This window comes from Hippocampus guttulatus, chromosome 13 (genome assembly GCF_054856545.1).
Source record: "Hippocampus guttulatus isolate MCC_2025c chromosome 13, RoL_Hgut_1.0, whole genome shotgun sequence".
Lineage (NCBI taxonomy): Eukaryota > Metazoa > Chordata > Actinopteri > Syngnathiformes > Syngnathidae > Hippocampus > Hippocampus guttulatus.
In genome coordinates this window covers 10,417,177-10,440,366 of record NC_141273.1, presented here as the reverse complement: position 1 = coordinate 10,440,366, position 23,190 = coordinate 10,417,177, and the positions used below count along the sequence as shown (strand labels likewise).

General features: G+C 44.1%; 1 protein-coding gene across 1 annotated transcript in view; it reads left to right on the top strand.

The window, feature by feature from the left end:
• Positions 1-2,637: 2,637 nt before the first annotated feature.
• Positions 2,638-23,190, top strand: part of LOC147196286 (fibroblast growth factor receptor-like 1) — a 31,469-nt gene continuing 10,916 nt past the window's right edge. Inside the window, exons 1-2 of the mRNA XM_086128170.1 lie at positions 2,638-2,825; positions 3,532-3,627. Coding sequence (XP_085984296.1) covers positions 3,543-3,627 — 85 coding nt within the window. The 5' untranslated portion in view covers positions 2,638-2,825; positions 3,532-3,542. The remainder of the gene's footprint in view (positions 2,826-3,531; positions 3,628-23,190) is intronic.

Sequence of the window (23,190 nt, the reverse complement as noted above, 5' to 3'; positions counted from 1 at the left end):
TCTGTTGACTGATCCTTTGTGCTTTTTTGTTTTTCTCGGATAACGGTTTGAAGATAGATCACTACAATAACATATATAGCTCTCGCTATATATGTTATTGTAGTGATCAATGTTGCTCCCATATCTTTATAAAACAGACAATATTGGTAATTTGGGTGAAACTTCAAACATGCACGTGTGGAGAGCAGTAACAGGTTTCATTCAAAGTGGATAATGTTGCCTGTTTTTGTGCAGGGCGAACTTTTCAAACTCACGCAGCGTCAGCGGGTAAGTGGAGATGCTGACACTTAACATGACCTAATACAAAGAAGTCGGATGTCAACACAAACGTTTGAATTCCACATGTTGGTTGACACAATCCCCTCCTAAGGAAGTAGTTTATACTTTGAACCACATTTGAATTTGAAGCATTTTCATCACCACTGCTGCTTTGAATGAACCACATTAAGTTCCCTAATTGCAAGAGGAAGCAGGAATACATAACCCTGCCTTATGAACAATTGCTGGGAACACTAGCTCAGCAAATAAACTTAACGCATGGCCCGGCTCCCAATAACATTGGGGATATCAGCTGTCACTAGTATAATCAACTTTCTGCATATGCCTGCAGAATAATAAACAGCTATGTTATGTTAGGATGAAATTTTCTTCACATGCGATAACAACCTATGAATGGAGTGTTCGTATATGGACAAGAGGTGGCAGCATTTCGTTGATTGATCAAAAGTATTTCCCGACAGCACCGTACGTTTAGACAGCTGCACAATCCTTTGCGAATTGTATATAGACAGTAAGTGCTTCAACTTTAATATAAATATTGTGCTACGCATGTAAGACTGGTTGCCCCTCTCGGACGCGCACGCTCTTGCCCCCACCCTCTGCACGTCCCTGGTTTGGAACTTTTTTTTTAAACACCTTAGTTTGAAACCTTAATTTGAAAACCTAACCCAAGTTTGAAACTACTATGGCAAACTTACCCAAGTTAAAAATCCTACTTTACGACCGTAACCCTAGTTTTATACCATACTTTGGAGCCCCACCCTAAATTTTAAAAACCCTACTTTGTAATCCTAACCCAGGTTTGAAATCCTACTTGGAAACCCGAACCCTAGTTTAAAACCGTACTTTGAAACATTAACCCTAGATTTTAAACCCAAACTTGGAAATCTTAACTCATGTTTAAAATCCTGCTTCGAACCCCTAGCCATAGATTTTAAAGCCACCGTTAATGTGACCAATGGCCTGTACAACACAGTTGAATAAAAAAAGAGGTCTTTTCATGAGAGAAGATTGAGAGAAGCGAATTATGAACAGTTGTAAATAGAAGTCAATGTGTGTCGAATTTTTATACATCAAATCAAATCAAACTTTAAACTTCTTAGAGCACTTTTCATACATGAACATGTAACTCAAAAGTGCTTCACATTGTTAAACTCCCAGAGCAGAAGGCTCAATGACTTGCTAAAATATGATAAACAATTAAAAAAGTATGAAACATTATGAACACAAAAGACCTATTACTCCATCTATCCATCCATTTTCTCCTCACAAGGGTCGCGGGTGTGCTGGAGTTTATCCCAGCTGTCTTCGGGCAGTAGACAGGGGACACCCTGAACCAGTTGCCAGCCAATCGCAGGGCACACATAGATGAACAACGATCCACACTCACACCTAGGGACAATTGTAAGTGTTCCATTAACCTGCCATCCATGTTTTTAGAATGTGGAAGGAAAACAGTTTACCTAGAGAAAACCTACGCAGGCACGGGGCGAACATGCAAACTCCACACAGGGAGGCCAGAGCCGGAATCGAACCATGGACCTCTGCACTGTGAGGTTGACGCACTAACCACTGGACCCACCAGGCCGCCCAAAAAAGACAAAGCAAACAAACAAATAAATACATACAATTTAAATATCCATCCATCCATTTTCCGAACCGCTTGATCCTCACTAGGGTCGCGGGGGGTGCTGGAGCCTATCCCAGCCGTCTCCGGGCAGTAGGCGGGGGTCACCCTGAATCAGTCGCCAGCCAATCGCAGGGCACACCGAGACGAACAACCATCCACGCCCACACTCACACCTAGGGACAATTCAGAGCATCCAATCAGCCTGCCATGCATGCTTTTGGAATGTGGGAGGAAACCGGAGCACCCGGAGAAAACCCACGCAGGCCCGGGGAGAACATGCAAACTCCACACAGGGAGGCCGGAGCTGGAATCGAACCCGGTACCTCCGCACTGTGAAGCCCACGTGCTAACCACTGGACTACCGGGCCGCCACAATTTAAATATAAACTATAAAATAAACACTAATCAACGATTGGAACTGCTCAATATAAGTAAAAGCAAGTAAATAAATATTAAAAGCGCTTTCCAACTGGATACCCCGCGAGAAACGGGGGCTTACTTGACTGCATCTGTGCGGTTTTACCGGCGAGGGTCGTGGGAATTAACGGGTTAACGCATACGTGGCCACTGATTGGTCAGAAGCCTCCGCGCGCGCGCGCACACGTTCGGCGAGCTCGCGCACGGCACGAGTCACTAGTCACTTGTTGGTCAGGGGCAGAGAGGCACGAAAGAAGCACGCTGGGGTCGCTCTACATATTGGCGCACGGTGCCCTTTTGGGGGTGGGGGCGAGGGGTTGGCGGGACTTGTTTCGTTCTGAGTTCTTCTGCGAAGTTCTTTGAATGTCAACGAAAAGGCTGAGTGTGTTACGTGAGTGTTAAAAAAGTACGAGAAGTGGCACTTTTGATTCATGGACTCATCGCGGACTTTCGCTGAAACTGTCAGGAGGCTGGTTCGAGCTTGACGTGATTCAAACAGGTTTGTCATCGACATTTTTAAAAATAATTACTTATATCTTTCTACCAGGTTAACTCTGGGGTAATGGTTGCAGTTTAACTGAAATCGGGACTGCATGAGTGAAAACCTCACATTACTTTGCGAAGATGTAACTGTAGTATCACTGGAAATTCATTGTGGAAAGTATTTAACCACGTTTATATACGGGAAGACTAACACTAACACTGATAGATTCCTGCACTTAAATTCAGGAGGGAAAAGTCTGAAAAGATGCTGTAAGATTGAAGATGATGATTCATTTGATGAATGCAGTCTTTTATGACCATTTTCTACAGGAAAAATGGGACTAATTTCCCCCAAAACATACATCACAGTAAATCAGTGTTTCCCTGTCTTTACCGAGCTGAAAAGCACGTTATGTATTTTATGGCCTCCCCATAAAAGTCACAAAAGGGCATATCACTTCTGTCATCTCATGGAAAAGTATACATCATGATACATCACTGGCATGGATAGATTATCACCACTACATGATTTGTAGTCAATAAAAAATAATTTTCGGGCCATTAAATTGTACTGGAGAACTTCCCGCGGCACAGTCGGTGATCTCTCATAACACTCTAATGTACCGTGACACAGAAGTTGGGAATCATGAGTAGAGCATCTTTTTGCACTCCTAGTAATATTTTCCATTTACAATGTCACATTGTGTCCATGTGTGTTTCAGTTTGAGAGCGCATGAAGTTGTATTTGGATGCTATGGCGGCACTGAAGATTGTGCTGTTCTTCTTGGAGGCTGTCTTACTGGTCCACTGTGCGCGAGGTGAGAAGAACGTGAACTGTCTTTTGTTTATTGTGGGACTGGAACTTTTGTGTTCATGGCTCATTATAACTCAAGCGCGGGGGGGGGGGGGGGGGGGAGTCTCAGTTAATGTTTTCACACAGAGTAGTAAGAGACGGTAAAGTAAGTTCAAAAAAACTAAAAGGAGCCCAAAATCAACATGGGCTGGGGAATGAGAGAAGGGCAAACTTGCTTCTACTCAAATGTGTGCGTGTGTGTGCGCACATTCTCCAGAGCTAAACCAAACAAACATCATCCATCAGCTTCCCAGAGTGAAAGAACACAAGTCTGTGTAGAGAACGCAGCTCTCCTGCGGCTGGCCGGCCGAGGAACTGACCACAATTCACAGTTTCCCGTGCCAGGGTCAGTACATTGCTTTTAAGAGAACACGCTGCGCGCTTGTCAACGGATCCCCCAATAACAAGCGGATGCCATTTCTGTGATTTCACCCAGCATCACTGGCCCGCTCAAGCATGTCTGATGCAACCCGAGGGCCACCAGAAAAGGCCGATGCAAAAAAAAAGATGCAGGGATGAGTGAGATTTGAGATCCAGACATATCAAGTCCATTTGAGGACAACCAGACGCTAGCAAAACAAACTCCAGTCTGATAGGTACAATACCTGCATGTGGCAGATATGCAGGAAAGGGAGTCGCTTTGGTTTAGAAGGTTAGAGGTGGGCGGACTACATCTGACAATACCTCATTCACAGCGAGGCAGCGGTGCCTTCACGGCACGACTAAACCAAAAGTAAACAAGTCGTGAAGGCTAAATACGATTAGAGGCCATTTTGTGTGTTTACAGACGAACAGATGGGAGACGTACAATAAATCCCGGTCCTCATCATTTTTCTGTCAAAGCTCCTCGTGCAGATGTGCCGACTGATAGGGAGTTGGCAGACACTCCTGGATGATCCTGAATGATCATGTGGAAGCAAAGTAAATACAAGTTCCTGCGGTTCTGACACACTGAGCTGCGTGTTACAGTCCAACTACAACAGCACCGCTCTGACAGCATGTGAAATACAGTCTGCGGCTCCGACTCAAACCCGCTTTTGCAGCGAGGCGAAGCCCACAGAGACTGTAAAACGGCCCCTGTAAAATTTAACAATGCATGATGACATTTGTGACAAATGTAAATTAAATCATGAAGGCCGGGGGTCCCTCTCAACCCCCTTCACCCTCCACCTCTTTTGACTTTTGCACGGTAACAGCCAAACCGCGTCGGACGTGTCGCTTTCCCGCTGTTAGCTCAACAATGCAGCCAAGGAGGAGGCAGTAAGTTTGAGCGAAAACATTTTAAGCCTGTTGCTGTCAGTCATCAGGTGACATCTGATCCCCGCGCACCCCCTGTCCTTGTGGCACACAAACATATGGAACCCACCCCACTCCCTCTCCCCAATCCCCTCCCTCTACATCGGAAAGACTTTGCGCCTGGCCAAGAGAGAATTGGCCCCCCTCGCACTTCCTCCTCTCTGGTGCCCCATCCACCCCCAGCAGTCAGAGGAGGTGCCCAGTGATATGTCCCAGCGCAGTCTCTAATGTGGTGACAGGATCGGAGACCACTGGAACTTTTTGGGCCCCGTTTTCCGCTGCCTGCTTGGTTTTAACGCAGCTCTACTAGCTATGGATGCTGTTTGCGCTTTTGCATCAACAAAAGCTGGTCCGCCGGAATTCCAGGCATGCTCAAACGATGTTTTACAAGGATGACGTAAATTATGGATGGGCATTGTATTCAGATTCAGAAAACTTTATTTATCCCCGTGGGGCAATTAGATTGTATTGACTTGGTTGATGGTGTGAAATTGATTGACGAATGGCGTCTTGAAGCCGTTGAGGCAAACTGGAGTCTGTTGCTCGGCCACAAGCAGAAAGTGGCGCCGCTAATTCCGTCTCAACGAGTTTACCACCGAGAGCAGTCTTTCTTAGTCGGCACATTTTACATTCGAAAAATCTCCCGGCGCACCACCAAACCCATCACATGTCACAAAAGGTATAGTTGGCCTGTATATACGCAATATTCACAATATTCACCGAAAATGATGATGATGATGATGATTACGAGGGCTGTTTCAATTCCAACTCCATTTGAACCTGGAAAACCATTGTTTTGGTGACACCTGTTTTTGCAAAAAGTGCTAAAACCATGAACAGTTGGACACACGTCCATTGAAAAGTTGACAAGAGGTCCAGTAAATATAAACTTTTAAGCTTAGAGTGAATTTTAGATTCATCCTGTCATTTCATCTGAAAGCCCAATGCCCCTAATTTTTTTGGAAGTAGTGCATACAGAATATTTTACGAATGATTGGTAGATGGGGGATACATCGCACCTTAATTGTTCCTTCTGCTGTCTTCTAGAAGCGTATTTAATCGCTGAACAAAGAATCATTTTTCAACCAATCGAGTTCAATTGGATCATGACCATCTCTCAGTATAAATTCATGTCCCGCTGCACGTGGGTGGGGAATCGCTGGTCGAGCAAATACCACTGTGCTCATCAGCAATGTTGTTAGCATGATTTAGTTCTTAGTACCGTCATAGAAACAGGAGTCCAGAACATTCTGAGTGATCTTTTTCTAAACCGTTGAAAATAAACAGTTGAAGTATTGCGTCTCCACTTTGCTCCAGCAGTCATTTTCTTTTGTCCCTTCAATCTCCTCTCCCAAAAATGTTTATCTCTCATTGCCCACGATGCTATTTTGAATTGGGACGACGGGTCGCTCTGAAGCCAAGCGAGCTGGAAAAAGTAGCCGCGGTGCTCTGTACAAATGAGAATAAAAGGAAAACCAGGTGTCTCCTCTGGCAAACAACACAACGCATCGTTTCCTTGCATTTCAGTGATCAACAAACAATTGCTGCATCACAACCGTGCGCGCACACACGCACGCTCACGTTTGTTCTACCTTCTTAGCCATCTGGACAAACTTAGCGCACACTCTGCAACCCTGACGGAAAAATATACATTTTACAGCACCGTTACATCACGCTCTCATAACAAGGAGGTATTGTGATGCACGGTGTGCCAGTGGCCGTTAAAATCACGAGGCCATTTGGCAGCATCCGCAGAGTTTTCCATTTCCTTTTGCGCATAATGAAGTGAGATTCAAAAGTAACTCAATGCCCCAAAGTCCTTGTCGTTTCGGAATATCTCCTGACCAGCAAGGGCCAAGGTAGAGACTCTCCGGAGGGGTTGGGGGACAGAAAGAATACCTTGCCTTGTGTATTATTTTTAAATATTCCATTTGAGGATTCAGGAAGGTCAACATCGTTCATTTTCTGGTTGAGCTCCATCTGTAGGACTGAGAGATCATCGCACAAAGCAGACAGTCAGTCCTGCCTGCGAGTCACTGCATTTCCTCCCCTTTATTACCGCCGTAAAGCTGGAGGAAGTAAGTTAACTTAATGTGCTGTTGTTCAAACAAGGCATGGACTGACCTTTACTCACCCCAACGCCTTCAATCTTTCTCGGATCATCTTAGCTCCTATTTACTGAGCCGAGGCCCATTTGCGACAAACAATGGCTGGATTATGATGTGGCCGTCCCCCCGCCCCCCAGGTTGGAACGGGGCAGATTAATTTTAAACACTCGTAGTAGACCGCGCCGATTGCTCAGAGCTCCTGAGGCGCCGCGGTTGAGGTGTGCGTGAGAACTCAGCATTGGACGTCTGCTGGTTTTTTTTTTTTTTGTCTTATTAAGAAATTACCCTTTGAAAAAGAGACGCCCGGGGCGATTTTTCAAGCCCACCCGACATCACCCGGAGGTGGGAATAATACACGTGTTTTCCCTCCGCTTCACCACGAAAACAATCCGCGCACCCTACCGACCCCGGCAGTTGGCAGGGGGAGGAATGTGTTAGACTTCACCCCTCACGGGGGGGGGCGGGGGGGGGGGAAGGAAAGGGCTGTAGCTGTGATAAGTAGTCGTAATGGAGGTCACTTGGTGTTTACTTAAGAGGGGTCATATAATCCCTGTTAGCAACACTCCCTCATTGACTGATTTAAATGACCACTCCAATTAGCATTCATGTGGAGTTTCGACAAGGCATTGTCCACTCTCCACGTTTATCTCTGTCAGCTGTATGCTAATGCTTCCAAATTTGTATTTTGGGGAGTCCGGAGGCTGGATCCACAGCTCATTAGTTTGTTTGGGTTTTGGGATGCTTTCGGACCACACACGCACCTCCCGTTGTGAATCTGAAAACCTCCAGTTAACCCCACGCAATCACATGTCAGACAATCACAATTCAGACGCTAACCGTGTTCACGCGCTTCCCCGCTTCGACTTCCATGAGCTACCAGATGTAGTGTGCGCACGAAGTGTGTTCTTTGGCAGCCGCTTGGTTTGGCGTCAGATGACAGCGGACTTGACCGTGCGTCAGGCCAACGGGAGAGCGGTCCGAGTGGATGGAGGCGAACCTGGATGTGGGAGCAGGGGTCGACCCGTACATGGGACTTGACAATAACTCTGCAGCTCCACAGCGGGAAATGTTTGTCTTGCTCAACCCCTCTTGCTGTGCCTCCTCCACTGGCCCAAAACCCCATTTGTTTTTTTTTTCTTCTTTCTCTTGCTGTGGCAGGGCCTTCTCTTGCCCACCACTTCTCCTTCTCCAAGTTTTGAGGATTCCCGACATTGTTGGATTGGAAACCCATTGAACTACAAAAGCAGTCGTTGTGTTGAGTCGTTTCACAGTTTCAATTTACTCTGGTTTAGTTTTGTTGGAGCATTTAAGAAATCTGTCAAATCTGTAAATGATTACATCAACAAAGAAAGAATCATCATTATCTCATCTCAAGGCTCGAAATAAGTGGATATGCTTTGTTTAAATGAGGCATAAAATCCAAATTTGGATTTGCGAGCTGCAAAAAAAAAATCACACACTGTAACAGGACTGGAACCAGAAATGACTTGGTGTACGTTATAACGTATGTCAGCTGGGAGGTGTGGCCTATCAGGTTTATTAATTAATATAATATATTGAATTTTTATCATGCCAGTAATATCATTTGTTATTTGTATTTTTCAATAAAACCTTTGCATCAAGTCCCTGGGACTAAACTGCAAAAAAAAAAAAAATTGCTCTGAAAATTAGAAAGTTGCTCCACAGATGAAGTCATTTATTAGCAAAACTGTTCCGCAGAGAAAAAAAGTTAATTTGAGCCCTGCATCTCAATCACAATTATGTTGAAAAGTATTCGGAATAAGTCAAATGTATTTCATAATTTTCCTTATTTAATATGCGCTGGTATTTTGATTTACCCCATTTTGAGGGTTTTTTTTTTTTTGGTTTTTGCTTTGTGTTGCAAGCCCAAATCGGACTCATAACCAAGCTTCAGATACGTCGTCACCCGAGTTAATTGAAAAATATGGATCAATTAACTCATTCAGTACTAGCCAATTCTGGACCAAGTCTGAAAAGACGTTTAAAAACGTCTTTGGGAGTGAATGAATTAAAGTACTGCACTGCGATGCCCTTGCATGTGGCAAGGAAAGCCGCAGTCGTCTGGGCCTTCAGCCGTTTATTGAATGGGACAAACATGCTCACGCGCAGACTAACCGGCCAGCCCGACTCCAGCTCTGGATGTCACTTACTAGGCCATGTCCTTTTAAGGCACACAAACAAAAAAAGGAGCACATGAACACATGGGTAGGGCCTGTAGTATATCCTGCATAATGATGATATAAAACCAGCTTATTCCTTTACACTCTCTTTTATTAAGCCTTGTGCTTTTGTGTATCGAAAGCCAAAATGCAGAGACGTTTTTTTTGCTGTTGTAAACCTCAACAAATAGTGAAGAACAAAGTATTCTAAAACACTCATATGTTTTGCCTGTGATTAAATTTCTATTGTGATTGGTGTTAAGGGACCCCAAATGAAATATTTTTATTCATTATATATCCGTCCCTATTAAACATGAAACTGGATTAATGGATGAATGAAATTTCACTTCTTTTCAGGTTGGGAGAATTGATTTGATATGTGAATAAATGGAGTTCCGAGCTTGGTTGCAGAACAAATTCAACTTATAAGTCAAGGTACCACAATAACTATATTGAGTAGAAAAACGTATAGTTCGCTATAACATACGGTTAGCTCTGAGTGAACACATTTAAGGAATGTGCAAGACATCAAAACTTTTTGGGGGGTGGAGGGGGCGGAGAAATACATTCAACAGATTTCTCTCAAGGTTGCTTTTTCATGCATGGTTTATTTAATGACTTCAGCTGCACAATATATTTGGTTCGGGATTTCTTTACCACAGTAGCCTTCAGACACTTGTAAAGGTGTTTTTGCCATGCCGCAGAACGCGCAGGTCCCCCGAAATGATCTGTTTCACCCATCAAGAAGAGGATCTGCTATTTCAAAATTTGGTTTACAGATGCAACTGTGTGTTTGACTTGGCTTTTTCTCACAATGTTTTGCCAGCATACAACCCCCCCCCCCCAAAAAAAAAATAGAAAAACCAAACCATGACAACCTTTTGTTTTCTTGAGAAAAGATGCCCATGTTGAATGATGGCAGCCTTCAGGACGTCGCCTCGGCTCCGCAGGTTCTGTCCTGCAGTCATTGTGCTGCTCATTCAGCGCGGTTGATTTGAAGTGCAGAAGCATCGGTTGCCAACTCCTGTGGTTGTTTGTTTGCTGGACTTGGCATTGCCAGCTGTGCCGCTTTATCGTCTCATGATCAATCATGATGTACATCAGGCTTAGAAAATATCCTAAAAGTGTTTCTTGCCTGGTGCAGTTTACCTCCTCGCTTTGAGGCTTTCATCACTTGTTGCCCGAGCAACTATTTCACACATTTGTCCTCTGTGTCTTGAACACACACACACACACACACACACCCCTGTTGTGCAGTTAATGCTTGATTGAAAGTTATGGCCGTGGAATCAGCGATGGCTTGGCTTGGCCTGAAGAAAGCCGAGGCGGGCTCACGTTCGGGATAAGAACGTTTGAATGAGGCCTCGACAGACTTCCACACAGCCTCCTCCCAGTTTGCTTCCTCCTCTGCAAACTCCTTTCGGTTCACCTCTGATGGGCTTCAATGAAACCCCACATAGCTTTTTTGGGCTTTTTTTTTTCCAATCCCATTTTCTTCTTCATTAGCGATTCTTTTGAGTGACCTCAGAAAGTCTTGACTGCATTGTTCCCCTTTGATTGAGTTTCTATGCGGTTCGGGCCAATGCTTGTCACACTTCATCAAAACAGGAGTTTTTCACTGCTGAAGCGCAAGCTGTCACGCTGACTCCCATTTCCCCCCTAAAACACTCCGGCAGAGGCGAGGACGGGACCGATTCATCTGCGATGAATGGAAAATGTGTCCTTGCTCTCACTTGGAACGGCGCGGAATAGGATGACAAGGAATAATCATTTCAGGAGCAAAGAGCATAATCTTTTATCCTTCACAGTGAGGCAGCGGCACAATCCCAGACTGCACCATGCGGTGATATAGATTGCATTTCCTCATGTACAAGGATATGACTTTTTGGAAAGGCCCCGGTTTCGATGTACTTGGCGCATGTGGCCTCCATTCATACTCGATCAACATATTTACATGATTCATGTATCTGTTTAAAGGCATTTAAGCATGGATGATGAATAGAAGAGATGAGCATATCACGATGTTTACAGTGGCGCATCTGTTATGATCTTTAGCTGCCTGTTTTTCGGCAGGCCAAAAGACCGCTACAATATGAAGAAAAGTCTTTTTCTTTGTTTTTTCCTTTTACAGTTTAGCTCTTTATCTGACCAAGACAATTTGGACAACATTTCGGGAACAGTTTGAGGAGGGGCCTTTTCGTTTCCATCTTGACCAAGTAAGGTTCACGAGGGCGTACTTAGAAGAATTTGGCGTGGAAGCAAAAAGAACTCTAATCTCAAATGCATCAAACACCTTTAGGATAAACTAAAACGCATATGCGCCAGGGTCTTGAATCGACACTTAAGAGTAGAAGCTCTGTTAGTTGCAAAAAAGAGGTGAGGATGTTTTCCATATCCATCGAGTCTAACATTAAGTTGATAAATGTGGTAAAAACACCGAGCACATGTTTTTTCAATAATGAACAGAGCTTCTGTGTGCAAAGGCAAAACAGTCATCTTAGACGGTGCCTTGCTGAGGTCGTTTCGATACAGTTTAGTGCTCTCCGGTACCTCGCAATTTTCCACTGGGTCAGTTCAAGTGAGCAGATGTGACTTCTAAGGTTCGACTCTGTTCCTTTTATTCTCAGTTCGGCCACTACTCTTGTCCATATTGTGAATATCACACCAGAACTGATATACAGTGGACCCTCTTCAATTTGAACTCTTTGGTAACCCAACTCTCGAATGAACCTTAAAATGTCAATGAAAATATCGCCATGATATCGAATTGAACCAAGAGAGCTAAAGATGAGACAAAACTACTGTCCTAAGCTAATTGCAGTTGCTCCGTTACCATCCTATCTTATTTTGTACACCCTTTCACTAAGATATCAATAATGATAAACCAAACGTGTGCGGGGGGGGGGGGTCACCTACAAAATAAGTGTTGTAAGTGGTACTATGGTCAAACGTTGAGGGTCCACTCTACAACAAAATAATACAGTCATACCTCGGTTTTCGACCATAATCCGTTCCAGAAGGCTGTTTGAAAACCGATTTGTTCAAAAACCGAAACCACGCTTTAAAAAAAAAACTTTATTGAACGCGTCTGCTCACAATGAAACGCTACATAGAGGAAGCGTCACTTCCTCGTGTAAGGAAGGCAAGAGGAGTCAAGTGGCGCATTCAAGTGCGCTCAGTTTGGTCGAGAACCGATTTTCTGTCGTAATCCGAGGCATAAAAAACTCGAAAATTTTGGTCGAAAACCGATTTGGTCGAGAACAGAGACGTTCGAAAACCGAGGTTTGACTAGTTTCTTCTTCGGTTTGTCACTCTGGCCGACCAACCAAAGAAGATTGTACTTACCGCTTATCCTGTGCAGGGTCGTGAGTGAGCCGGGGCCTTTCCCGGTTGATTAAGAATCCACTCGCAAACATCTTCATGGGTATCTGTATTGCGGACAGTTGACGAATAAAGAGGGAGACAGCAAAAGATTAAAAAGTGGGTAGTGAACTTGGATTTCTCCGAACGGCAAGTGGAACCGGGTAACAAATTGTCACAGTGAAAGGGTGAGCGTCACATGCTCACGACAGGCTCAGCAGCGCCACGATGACGGATTAATTCGACGCGATATTCCTGGATTGTGGGGAGGCCCCATTGCTGTCAGTGGGAGCTTTGCCGGTGCGCCAGCAACTTGCCTCTCGTCTGAATCTCACAATACTACTGGCGCGTTCTCCTGGAAAGTTCTGGTGCTCCCCAGTATCCTGGAGTATGGCTGCCCTTCAATTTCTAAACTCGGAGACAACGCTGATGGAAATCTCAAGAGCGTTGCGCTGCCATCCTGTTATCACACGAACGTGGCCATCTCAACACAAACTGTGTCTGGCCACTGTCCGGCATCACATCAAAGCGGCGTGACAGCGACTAAACTATGTGGAACATCTGCAGCTCGTTGCGTCTCCGTACTGTACCCCCGACTGTGACCGGAGTGCTGATGAAAAGTCTGCTTCGCCTTGTGGAATGCAGCAAAAAGATGGGAGAAGGGAGCGGCAGGATGCACCTCGCTGTTGATGGGCCTCTTAAAATGAGGCGCATGTTTTACATGATGTGGCTTGGAAGAAAGAGGTGGGCAGAAATGTACAGAATTTACGCAACCTCATTTTCAAAAGAAAGCCGGTACCAGAGTTTGTCTTATTCTTTGATTTAGTTCCTAAGCTCTTTCGGAGTCTGAAACAACAACAGATTTGGAAAACATGTTTCATCTGTTCAAAGAATATGATTCCCATGACATGACATAACATGGCATGCTTTTTATCAGCGTTTTCTGGCGAAGTCTTATCTGGTATTCTTGATTTCACTTGATGCGGTCATGAGCTTTTTCTTCATCAAGGAGCGGATACTTGACTTGCTCTGCGCGCTTTCGGGCCTTTTGCTGGTGTTCCTTTCTGTCTTCAGATGAATGTACGAATAAGAATCACTCCAGAGTTGAACGGTGTTGTTTTTAGGGTCCTCTTTCATTTGCATTCCGAGCTGCTTAAAGTTCATATAGTGTCGATTGCTGCGGTCAAACATGCTGCAAAATGACCACGTAATATCCGATATCCACTTCTGATTTGTTTTCCTGTATCTTTGCATTTTGTCTTGAAAGAACAGGAGAGTGGACTGCACCTTTATAATTAACGTCTTGCGAGTCATTGGTGAAACGGGACCCTTGAACTCATTCACTCCCAAAGACGTTTTTAAACGTCTTTTCAGACTTGGTCCGGAATTGACTAGTACTGAATGAGTTTTAAGTGAAAGCTTTTGAATTCAAGCTGAAAGGACACACTCATCACAGACTTATTTCAAAACGATTGTGGCATGTTTAAAGGCCGACGATTAAAACGGTACCTTATTTTTCTCTGTCATAACCCGAGGGCCGAACAGCTGCATCAGCATACATAGTCTTAAAGTCTCTCCACCTTGTATGTTAATAAATCTGATTTGAGCGGGACGATGCTCCAAACTGATGAGCATCCACACAATGTCCCACTCCGAGTTGTCCATCCATCATCAAATTGAGAGATGGACAGTCATAAACAGGTGCTTGTCTGTAGCCTCCACTGGGCTACAGAAAGAAAGCCGTCTGTTGGAGAGGGTCATGTGGCTGCGCCCAGGCCCAGGATCTGGGTGTGAGATTGTTGAGATTCCTGGTTACCGCCGCCTCAGCCCGCCTAATCCTCTTTCACCGGCCCATGCGGCCCGCGTCTCCCTATGAGCGGTGTTAAAGGAGACCACTTTGCCATCTTAGCTCCTGTGCCTCCCTGGAACCACCCCTCTTTGGCTTCAAGTTCATTTATCCACCCCGACACCCCCCCCCCCCCCAACCTCACCGCCGGGACCACTCGCCCTGTCCTTCAGTCTGTTTGTCACTCTATCTGGCCTTTCTCTCCATTCCCAGACGCCCCGCACCCTCGCCCTCCCCCTGCCTCTTCCCAGATAAGTGGCCCAAAGCACACACTCAGTCCTGGTGTGCACAACAGTCCTCAGCCTAATGGAGTGAGATAAAGCCTGCAGAGTGCTACTCACTGTGGCCCCTTTGTGACAGAGCATGTCTGGCCAAAGGCAGGCCTACATTTCAAAGGTATGCCCTATGTACATTCATGGGCTCCTGTTTCAAATTTAAGACTTAACATTTAAGATCAACAATATTTTTTTTTCTTTTAATGCTGACAATAGGAATCTTGACAGCAAATTGTGTCCTATGGAAGATTTGTCTGTGAGCTGCTATTTCCATTTGTTTGTCACTGATGAGACAATACAGGAGAGGCCCTTTTAGCATGTGATCAGATCATATTAGATCCATTTTAAATCCACATGCTCTGCTCTTGGTCACTGTGATATTTTCAAGTGCACATTTTTTTCTTGGCTAAGACAGCTTTTGATTGGCATGAAATACAAAAAGTATGCGTCATTTTGTCACGCTCCTCCCATTTGAATCCGTTGCAATTCATTAGCAATTGTGTGACACGTTCATTTTTGTGGACGTGAGGAAAAAAGCGAACGCGATAACATAAAACCAGAGTAAAAAAATATGTGTAACATATATTGAATTCTTTAGTTCATTTAAGTTTGAAAATAAAACGGGCACTTTTCTAAAGATGTGCTTTAATGTTGTCGTATGTCATAACAGATTAGAAAAAGTTGAATCTGAACTAATGCATTTCAACATAAACATCTAACATAGAGGAAAGACCTCCTTTAATTACGGTCTAGGAATTTCCAAAAAGGACTCTGCAGTATACTTCCAAGGCAGCAAAACAACTTCTGGAACCTTTAACCTGCATTAAAAGAAGCCTTTCATATCATCAAAAGTGCTGCTCTGAGGTAGCAGCCGGCCTCGACTTGTGATCATTTTGAATGGTGGACGATACTTTCAAGAGGCTCCTTTTCCCTAAGAATGCTCTCAATGGTGTTTGGAGTTGCACCTCTGCTTGTTTCCACAGCCAAAACGGTTTAAAAGTGTCATTATGATGTAAACAGAGGTGGTCTTTGTTGAAACACCGCGGGGACCCCAACCCGATAAAGCCGTTTATGTCTCGTTGATTTATTGTGGAGGGTGGATTTGGGCCTTGTCGTAACTTCAGACGACACTAGTGCTCGCTGCCTTTTGCTAAAAAAAAACAAAAAACGCATACCTACTCACACACACATGCTGGGGTCCACCGACGACGGCAGCCCGGGCCGGCAGAGGGCCGTCAAGTTTAATGAAATATAGCAGCTTAGAGTTCAAAGGCGCCACAGTAGGCCCCGTTATGGGCAGGCCGCGTGATGGAGATGTTTCTAGAAGCTTTATGACGCCATCGTCATTTCTTCTTTTTCTTTTTCTTTTGATGGAGGCTGCCCGTTGTTTTGGAGAAAGGTTTGACTGAGAACAAGAGGGCGATGTTCTTCCAGGGAGCATCTGCTTACCTCTTTCTCTGTGTTTGGCCCTCTCCCGCTGCTGCTGCTGCTCAAGTCACCTAATCGCTCGGCGGCGAGCATTCCCACCGCGGATGCTGTTGCTATTCAGCCCGCATCAAGATGGTGCTGAAGAAAGAACCATTGTCTCGGCTGGTCTTACTCCCGCTCTTATCTATTGATTGGAAAGCAAAGTGAGGGAGAATAAACGGGTATTGATTTTCTCTCGGTCTTTGGGTTGGTGAAGAAAAAGCGGCATTCTTTCAGCCTCCCGGCCGTCTCGCTGCTGTCAAAAGAGCTTCCAATGCCCCCACCGCCATCGCCTCCTATCTTTCTCCCACTCGCTTTTTTTTTTTTTTTTGAAATGCTGATTTGTATCTGCACTTGTGAAATGTATAGCCAGCTCCTCACAAAAACGTGTGGCCTTTCACACACTCCCCAAGCTGCAACCTTCTCCTCACCTTTTCACTTTCCAGTCTCAGACTGTGGATTTGGTTTCTAGCTCGCGTTGCTCGCCCTGAACTTCCTGTTCTCCGTTTCATTTTGTTGACGTGCATTATACAATTGAGCCCGAGGTTCGAAGAGAAGCAAAATGGAATAGGGCCCTGCCAGACTAGGCTCCATTAGCCCGTGCTCCTCTGTGCTGTCTGTCTGCATTTGTACGGTCTGTTGGCCTAACACAGTGCGACTGAGAAGGAGGACGAAGAGGAGGAAGCACTCTCTAGTTAACTGTCTCTGCTTCTTCGCCTTAAACTACCTACGGTGGTACCTTGACTTGAGCTTTTAAGGTTAAAAGCTATTCGTGGTTCCATTTTTCTTTTTGGATTGCGAGCCAAAATCTCACATACAAGTAAGCTTCAGATATGCCACTGGTCAAGTGAGGTGGAAAAGAATAAAAAAGAGCCAGTTGCCAATGCACTTGAGGTGTTTATTGAAGCGGTAAGCAGTCCAAAACACAGATGTAAAATTAAAACGCTTGCTGGGAACTACAGTTAAGCCAAAACTCAAGTCCAGATCCTCAGAAGGGGTCTCACCGCCCATGTTGTTGATGTCACTTGGTTGGCAGCTCACCTTTTAAAGCACACATACTACTACAGTGTCCCCTTGCTACTTCGCAATTCGGTCAACGCGGCTTCACCCGATCGCCGATTGTGACCATAACATTACGTCTCTTTTAAATAGTTGTTGTGCAAAGCAAAAAGGACTTGCCATGACCAGTTCTGTACTTCCGGGGGAAGTGCTTCTCCTTCATCTTCTTTAAAATGTGTTAGCCTTTTCATACATATCTAATGTTCAGTGATTTAATTGATTCCAGGCTCTAACTGTGACCATCATGAAATGTTGATTAACCGTCCGGGCTACGTTTGATGTTGCATTTTAACTTTAACTGTCACCGTAAAAATAATAACTAGTTTTTGGTCTAAGTTCTTCTCTTCTTTTTTTTTTTTTTTTTTTTTTGCCACTGTGTACTGACAGCAATTTGTGTACCATTTTCCTACCTTTCATTTTCTTTTCAGTTCTATCGTGTTTTTCCTGTTTGCCAACGCTGTTACCATTTTGCGGTGTTAAACAGAAATAATCAGTGAGGCAGAGAACTCACCCATGTTGGTTTGCCAATGTTTTTGTGAGACTTTGAGAGTCGCATCTTTTTTGTTTGAATTTCATATTGTACAACTTCGGAAACGTTCGACATTGGAGGTTCCACCGCACTTTGTCTTAGCGAAATCGCTCACGCATACCGTAGCAGTATTCATCATCGTAATGAATCACCGCGGCTTGTGTGTGGATAAAAAGCGCTTGGATGCACAACAAATTCTTGCGCTTGGCTGCAGATTAAGGAGCAAATGTTTTTAGTTTTTTTTTACGAGACAATGTTTACAGATGTTGTTTGAGTAACCACGTCCTGGATGGGGCAAGCAGTTTTGCAAGTCTTGTATCAGTTGTTGAAGCTCCAGGTGTTAGTTATTAAACGGCCAAGCCTACCCTTTATTGACATGTTTGCAGTGATTAGAAGAACGATTTGGGAGGTGGCATCTGCACGTCATTACAGATCCACATGTGTTCATAAATAAGAATCCTCTATAATGTTGAGTTTTTTCCCCCCCTCCCTCTTTTATTTGCATTTCCGAACACGCTTCCTATGACATGTTCCCGGACTTCCAATCTCTGCATGTCATGAGCCCTTCGTGACTCTATTTTTAGTCTGTCACAAGAATGCAACTTATTGAATGTGGCCCTTTCTCTTAAAATAATCCATCAGCAAACTGAGCAAAGACAAACAGAGCTAATTCTGTGAATCGCGAGGCCTCTTCCTCCTCCTCCTCCTTCTCCTCTTCCTGCACTATGAAAGATTCCATTCACAAATGGAGCCCGGCTATAATAAGGCGCTCCATACCAGCGCCGCCAGACGGGGAAGCCCATATGGTCGCGTGTATCATTTTCGATACAGAGAGTGGCGAGTAATTCTAACAATTTGAGTGAGCAGCCACTTTTGACATGAAGCTGGCACGTTGTCAATCATCACAACTTCAGTGCGTGGTTTGCCATATGCTCAGGAGGCAGCCTGGTGACGCAGGAAGGAGAGTGCGGCTCCGGTTCATTTTTCAGCAAAATGGCACGATTAAATGTTGCATCGGGGTGTCTTTCAATCATGCAGATAAAGAAGTTATTCCATTCTGCACAGAGAGCCTCTGTGGTCTCGGCGCTTTCAACTTCAGGGTTAAGAGAACCTGTCCTTGAGAGGGAGGAGGCGGAGGAGAGACCCTGCTGAAGAAAGGATAGCGGTCATGCAGACAAGCGCAAATTCTTATTACGTGATGCAGACCACGTCCTTGATTTCGGCACCTCTCTTTGCCTTGTTTTTCAGAAGAGAGTTCAAAAGATTTTATTTTTTTTTTTTTAGAGCACAGATTGAGGGAGGAAATAATTTGTTGCACATTCCAAACACTTGGAGCAGCAGCCAAAAAGCTTCTCGTGCATTAGGCTCATTTATAAACGTCTGGAGCCAGAGGGGTCCCAAATAACATTCCATATCATTTACCATATCTTCGCCACAGTAAGGATGACAGTGATGAAATACAGTAAATGAAAGTGGAAACACATGTTTAAGGAATATTACAGTGTGCTACAGTAGTCGCAATGTATCAGTGAGGATTAGATAATAATAATATAATAATAATACATTGTATTTATAAGCCCCTTTCAAGACACCCAAGGACACTTTACAATAACAAAAAACACAAAACAATACGGGTTGAGCAGCGGCAGATGCCAGATTTGTGTTGGATGATTGCAGTGTAGCATTGCTTTAGCATTGGTTAAACTCACTGATTTTGATAGATAAGTAAACCTTTATTTGCCTCACAATGGAGAAATTCCCAATTTACAGCAGCAAAATCATGAAAGGGAGAAAGTAGAAGAGGAAAAAGTATATCAATAAATATAAATTTAAAAATATAAAAATAGGGGGCGGTTTCAAAGCAGTATCTCCTAAAAGAATTCATCCATCCTTCACTATTCTATGCCACTTATCCTCATTGGGGTCGCGGGTGAGCTGGAGCGTATCCCAGCTGACTTTGGATGAGTGCCTGGTCGCAGGGCCACATGTAGACAGGCAGCCTTTCACACTCATATTGACACCTATGGACAATTTAGTCCTCAATGAACCTAACATGCATGTTTCTGGAGTGTGGGAAGAAGCAGGAGTATGTGGAGAAAACCCTGGCAAGCACGCACGAGCAAACATGAAAACTCCACACAGGAAGGCCGAAGCTGACGTTCAAATCACAATTCTCAGAATTGTGAGTCTGATCAACGTTTAATAATAAATATAATAAAATTATTATTATATACAGTATATACAGTATATATATATATATATATAATAATTAATAATAAAATAGTTTTTATTTAGAGCACACTTAACATACTGTAAATAACAATCTTAGACTGTACTTACTTATACATATAAGTATATATACATATACATATACTTAGACGTATTTACTTATACAAGTGTAAAAAGGCTGAAGTTATGATAACATTTTATTATAGCACGCTGTTTTCATGGTTTTGTGTCGCAGTTGTGGCATCTCATTTTATGGACAAATGAACAAGTGTAAAACATTAATACAAATAAATATTCAACCTTTGATTAGTGGTGGGATAAAAAGATCTTGCTTGTGGTTAGCTTAGCAGGCGGACTTCAGACGCTCAACAATCACTCTTTTTTTTTCTTACCTTCGCTTTACTCATTTCTGGGTATATTTGTCGCCCAAAAAAAAAAAAAGCCACAAAAAGTCCAAGAAAAAGAAAATGTTTAATGTTGACCTCCAGAGATTTGATGAAGTCTCGCGTGATGTCACACGAGATGATTTGTGGAACTGTTCAAGGGACGCTTGACTAATTTGGCCATTTTCAGCAAAAGTTCAGATTGAATTTGATCACTTCATTATTTTATGTGTAAAGTTAACAGCACTTCAAAAACACATTTTGCCACTTGCTGTCAACTGAAATGGCATCAAATGTACTCAGGGGTCGGGTAACCACCCATTACGGCTTTGCTAGCGAACGTCACACAAGTTGTTTTCCAACTTTTGGAAACGAATGTGCTTTGATTAGAATTGGCGCAATGATCAGTCACTGTGCGTTGGTGCATTAATCAGAGTTTTTTTTTTTTTTGCTCTTTCACGCCCTGTCATTAATCTGCACCGAACTCTAGTGGCCTCCTGGATTGAGAAAACTGAGCCCCATTTGCTGAGATTTGGAAAGAATTGTATATTTAGTTTTTTTAAATTATTTTTTTTATGGACTTCTGACTCATTCATTTAGGATCAAATCATGAACTGCCTAAGTTCATGTCACCGACACTGTGACCCAATTGTGGTCTTAAAGAAGACAGCAGTGCATCTGTTCTGTTGTGGTAAAAAAAAAGGGTGAGATATGGGCCAACTGACGACAGCCCAAAAAAACTGTGGTTGCATTCTCTTCACAGACGTAAACAAATGACATTTCCAATTTCCTGTATACCGGCGCGATAGAATGCGTGGCTGCAAATGAACATGCTTTTCAGTTTAGTGTCTATACAGTACAGTATGTGACTCACCGCTGGGGGGGGGGGGGGGGAATCCATCTTTTTGCACAACCCAGCTCACCCAGATGTTGTACACGAAGCTCCTATCCATCTGTCGGCAATGTGACGGATGAAACAACCAGATGGAGTTACCTGGCTCGCCTCCCCCCTTTTTTGTAGCCCCATCAATAAAGTTCTTGTTTACCATTATGTGTGAAATGCACCAGAGGAATGTGACTGTGTGTTTGTTTGAGCGTGTGTGTGTGTGTGTGTATGCATTGGGAGAAGCCATGTGTACATACCCTCGCCATTGTTTTTACTGCAACTAGAGCGGGCCATTTGTTCAGAGGCCCAGACTTGCGATAGGGTTTGGTTGCATTTGATTGGCTGTCTGGTCCGCTCAGTGTTTCAGGGCTTTGTTTAGCTTTCAGGAGGCGGGGTTTGGGATTGGGGCTCGCTGAGTGCCCCGTGTTGTGCGAGCAGTGGTGCGAGCCTCCTAACACTATCACAGGGTGTTTCAGACCGCTTCACTACACCAGATCTGAGGGAGCAGACCCTAGCCAATTAAGAGCCGCTGCTGTCCGCAGAAGTGCGACCCGCCCCGCGCGCCCCACCGTTGCCCACCCCGCCCCCTCCCAACAGCTTTGATCTCTTGCACGCTACACAAAAGGTTGAGCCAGAACACTTTGCCCTCTCTGTGCTGGCTGCGGACGACAGGCCCTGTCCAATTATTACAATCTGCTTTCAGCATTTCTGGGTAATCAGACAAGAAAATGACAAATTACCTCGTTCTCTTTCCATCTGCCCCTGCCCAACGTGTTATTTTTTTTTCATTTGCTCAACTCGTGGTTCAACAGTGAACTTTTGTACTCAAGCAAATCTGTAAAGCTGAGGGGGGTTTTCGGTTAAGAAAATAAATTTCCTAAATTGAATGATTTTCCGAAACGAAAGCCTTAATTATCCCTAAATGTGTCCTTATTAAATCTGTCAACTGTCTTAAAAAAATACGACAGATGCAATAAAAGGTGCTATGTAATGTTGAATTTGCAAGTAGAATTTTCCACTTGACTAACATTGTGGTCATAAGTTTTACAGCCGCGGCAGAATTTGTGAAATGTTGACTTTTTGGGGGGCTATGACAAAAGACTGAGTCATGACCATCCATTTTCTGATCCGCTTATCCTCACAAGGGTCGCGGGGGGTGCTGAAGCCTATCCCAGCCATCTTCAGGCAGTAGGCGGGGGACAGCCTGAACCGGTTGCTAGCCATTCTCAGGGCACATCATCTCAGACAAACAATCATTCGCGCTCACAGTCAGACCTCGGGACAATTTAGAGTGTTCCGTTAACCTGCCATGCATGTTTTTGGAATGTGGGAGGAAACCAGAGTACCCGGAGAAAACCCACGCAGGCCCGGGGAAAACATGCAAACTCCACACAGGGAGGCCGGAGCCGGAATCGAACCTTGCACTTCTGCACTGCGAGGCCGGCGTGCTAACCGGTCGTTCACCGTGCCTCAGAGTTTAATCACGTTTTTGAAAAATAAGCAGTTTTTGCCATATGCCTAGTGTTTGTCACGCCTTTCAAGAATGGTACACATCCTACAGAAACCTTGTCTTTTAAAAGTGAAGATAAATGCAACTTTGGTCATATTTTCTGCCAAAATGAAAAGAGCAAATCCCTGTCTTAAACTAATTTTTGATTTGCTGTAGTGGGCCACAAATGCTTTGGCAGGCCAGATCTTGCCCTGATGTGGATATTGAGAAACAAACATTCACCCTCAGATTTACATCAATGGACAATATAGAGTTTTTAATTATCCTAACAGGGTTGTCTTTGAAATGCGGGCGCGAGCGAGCCTTGTGTTGTGTGTACTATGGCATCTCAGTTTGTCATTTTGATGCCTCGGTGCAGCTTGTGGAACTTGGTCAGATCTGAAGTTATGTAAACTTGTAA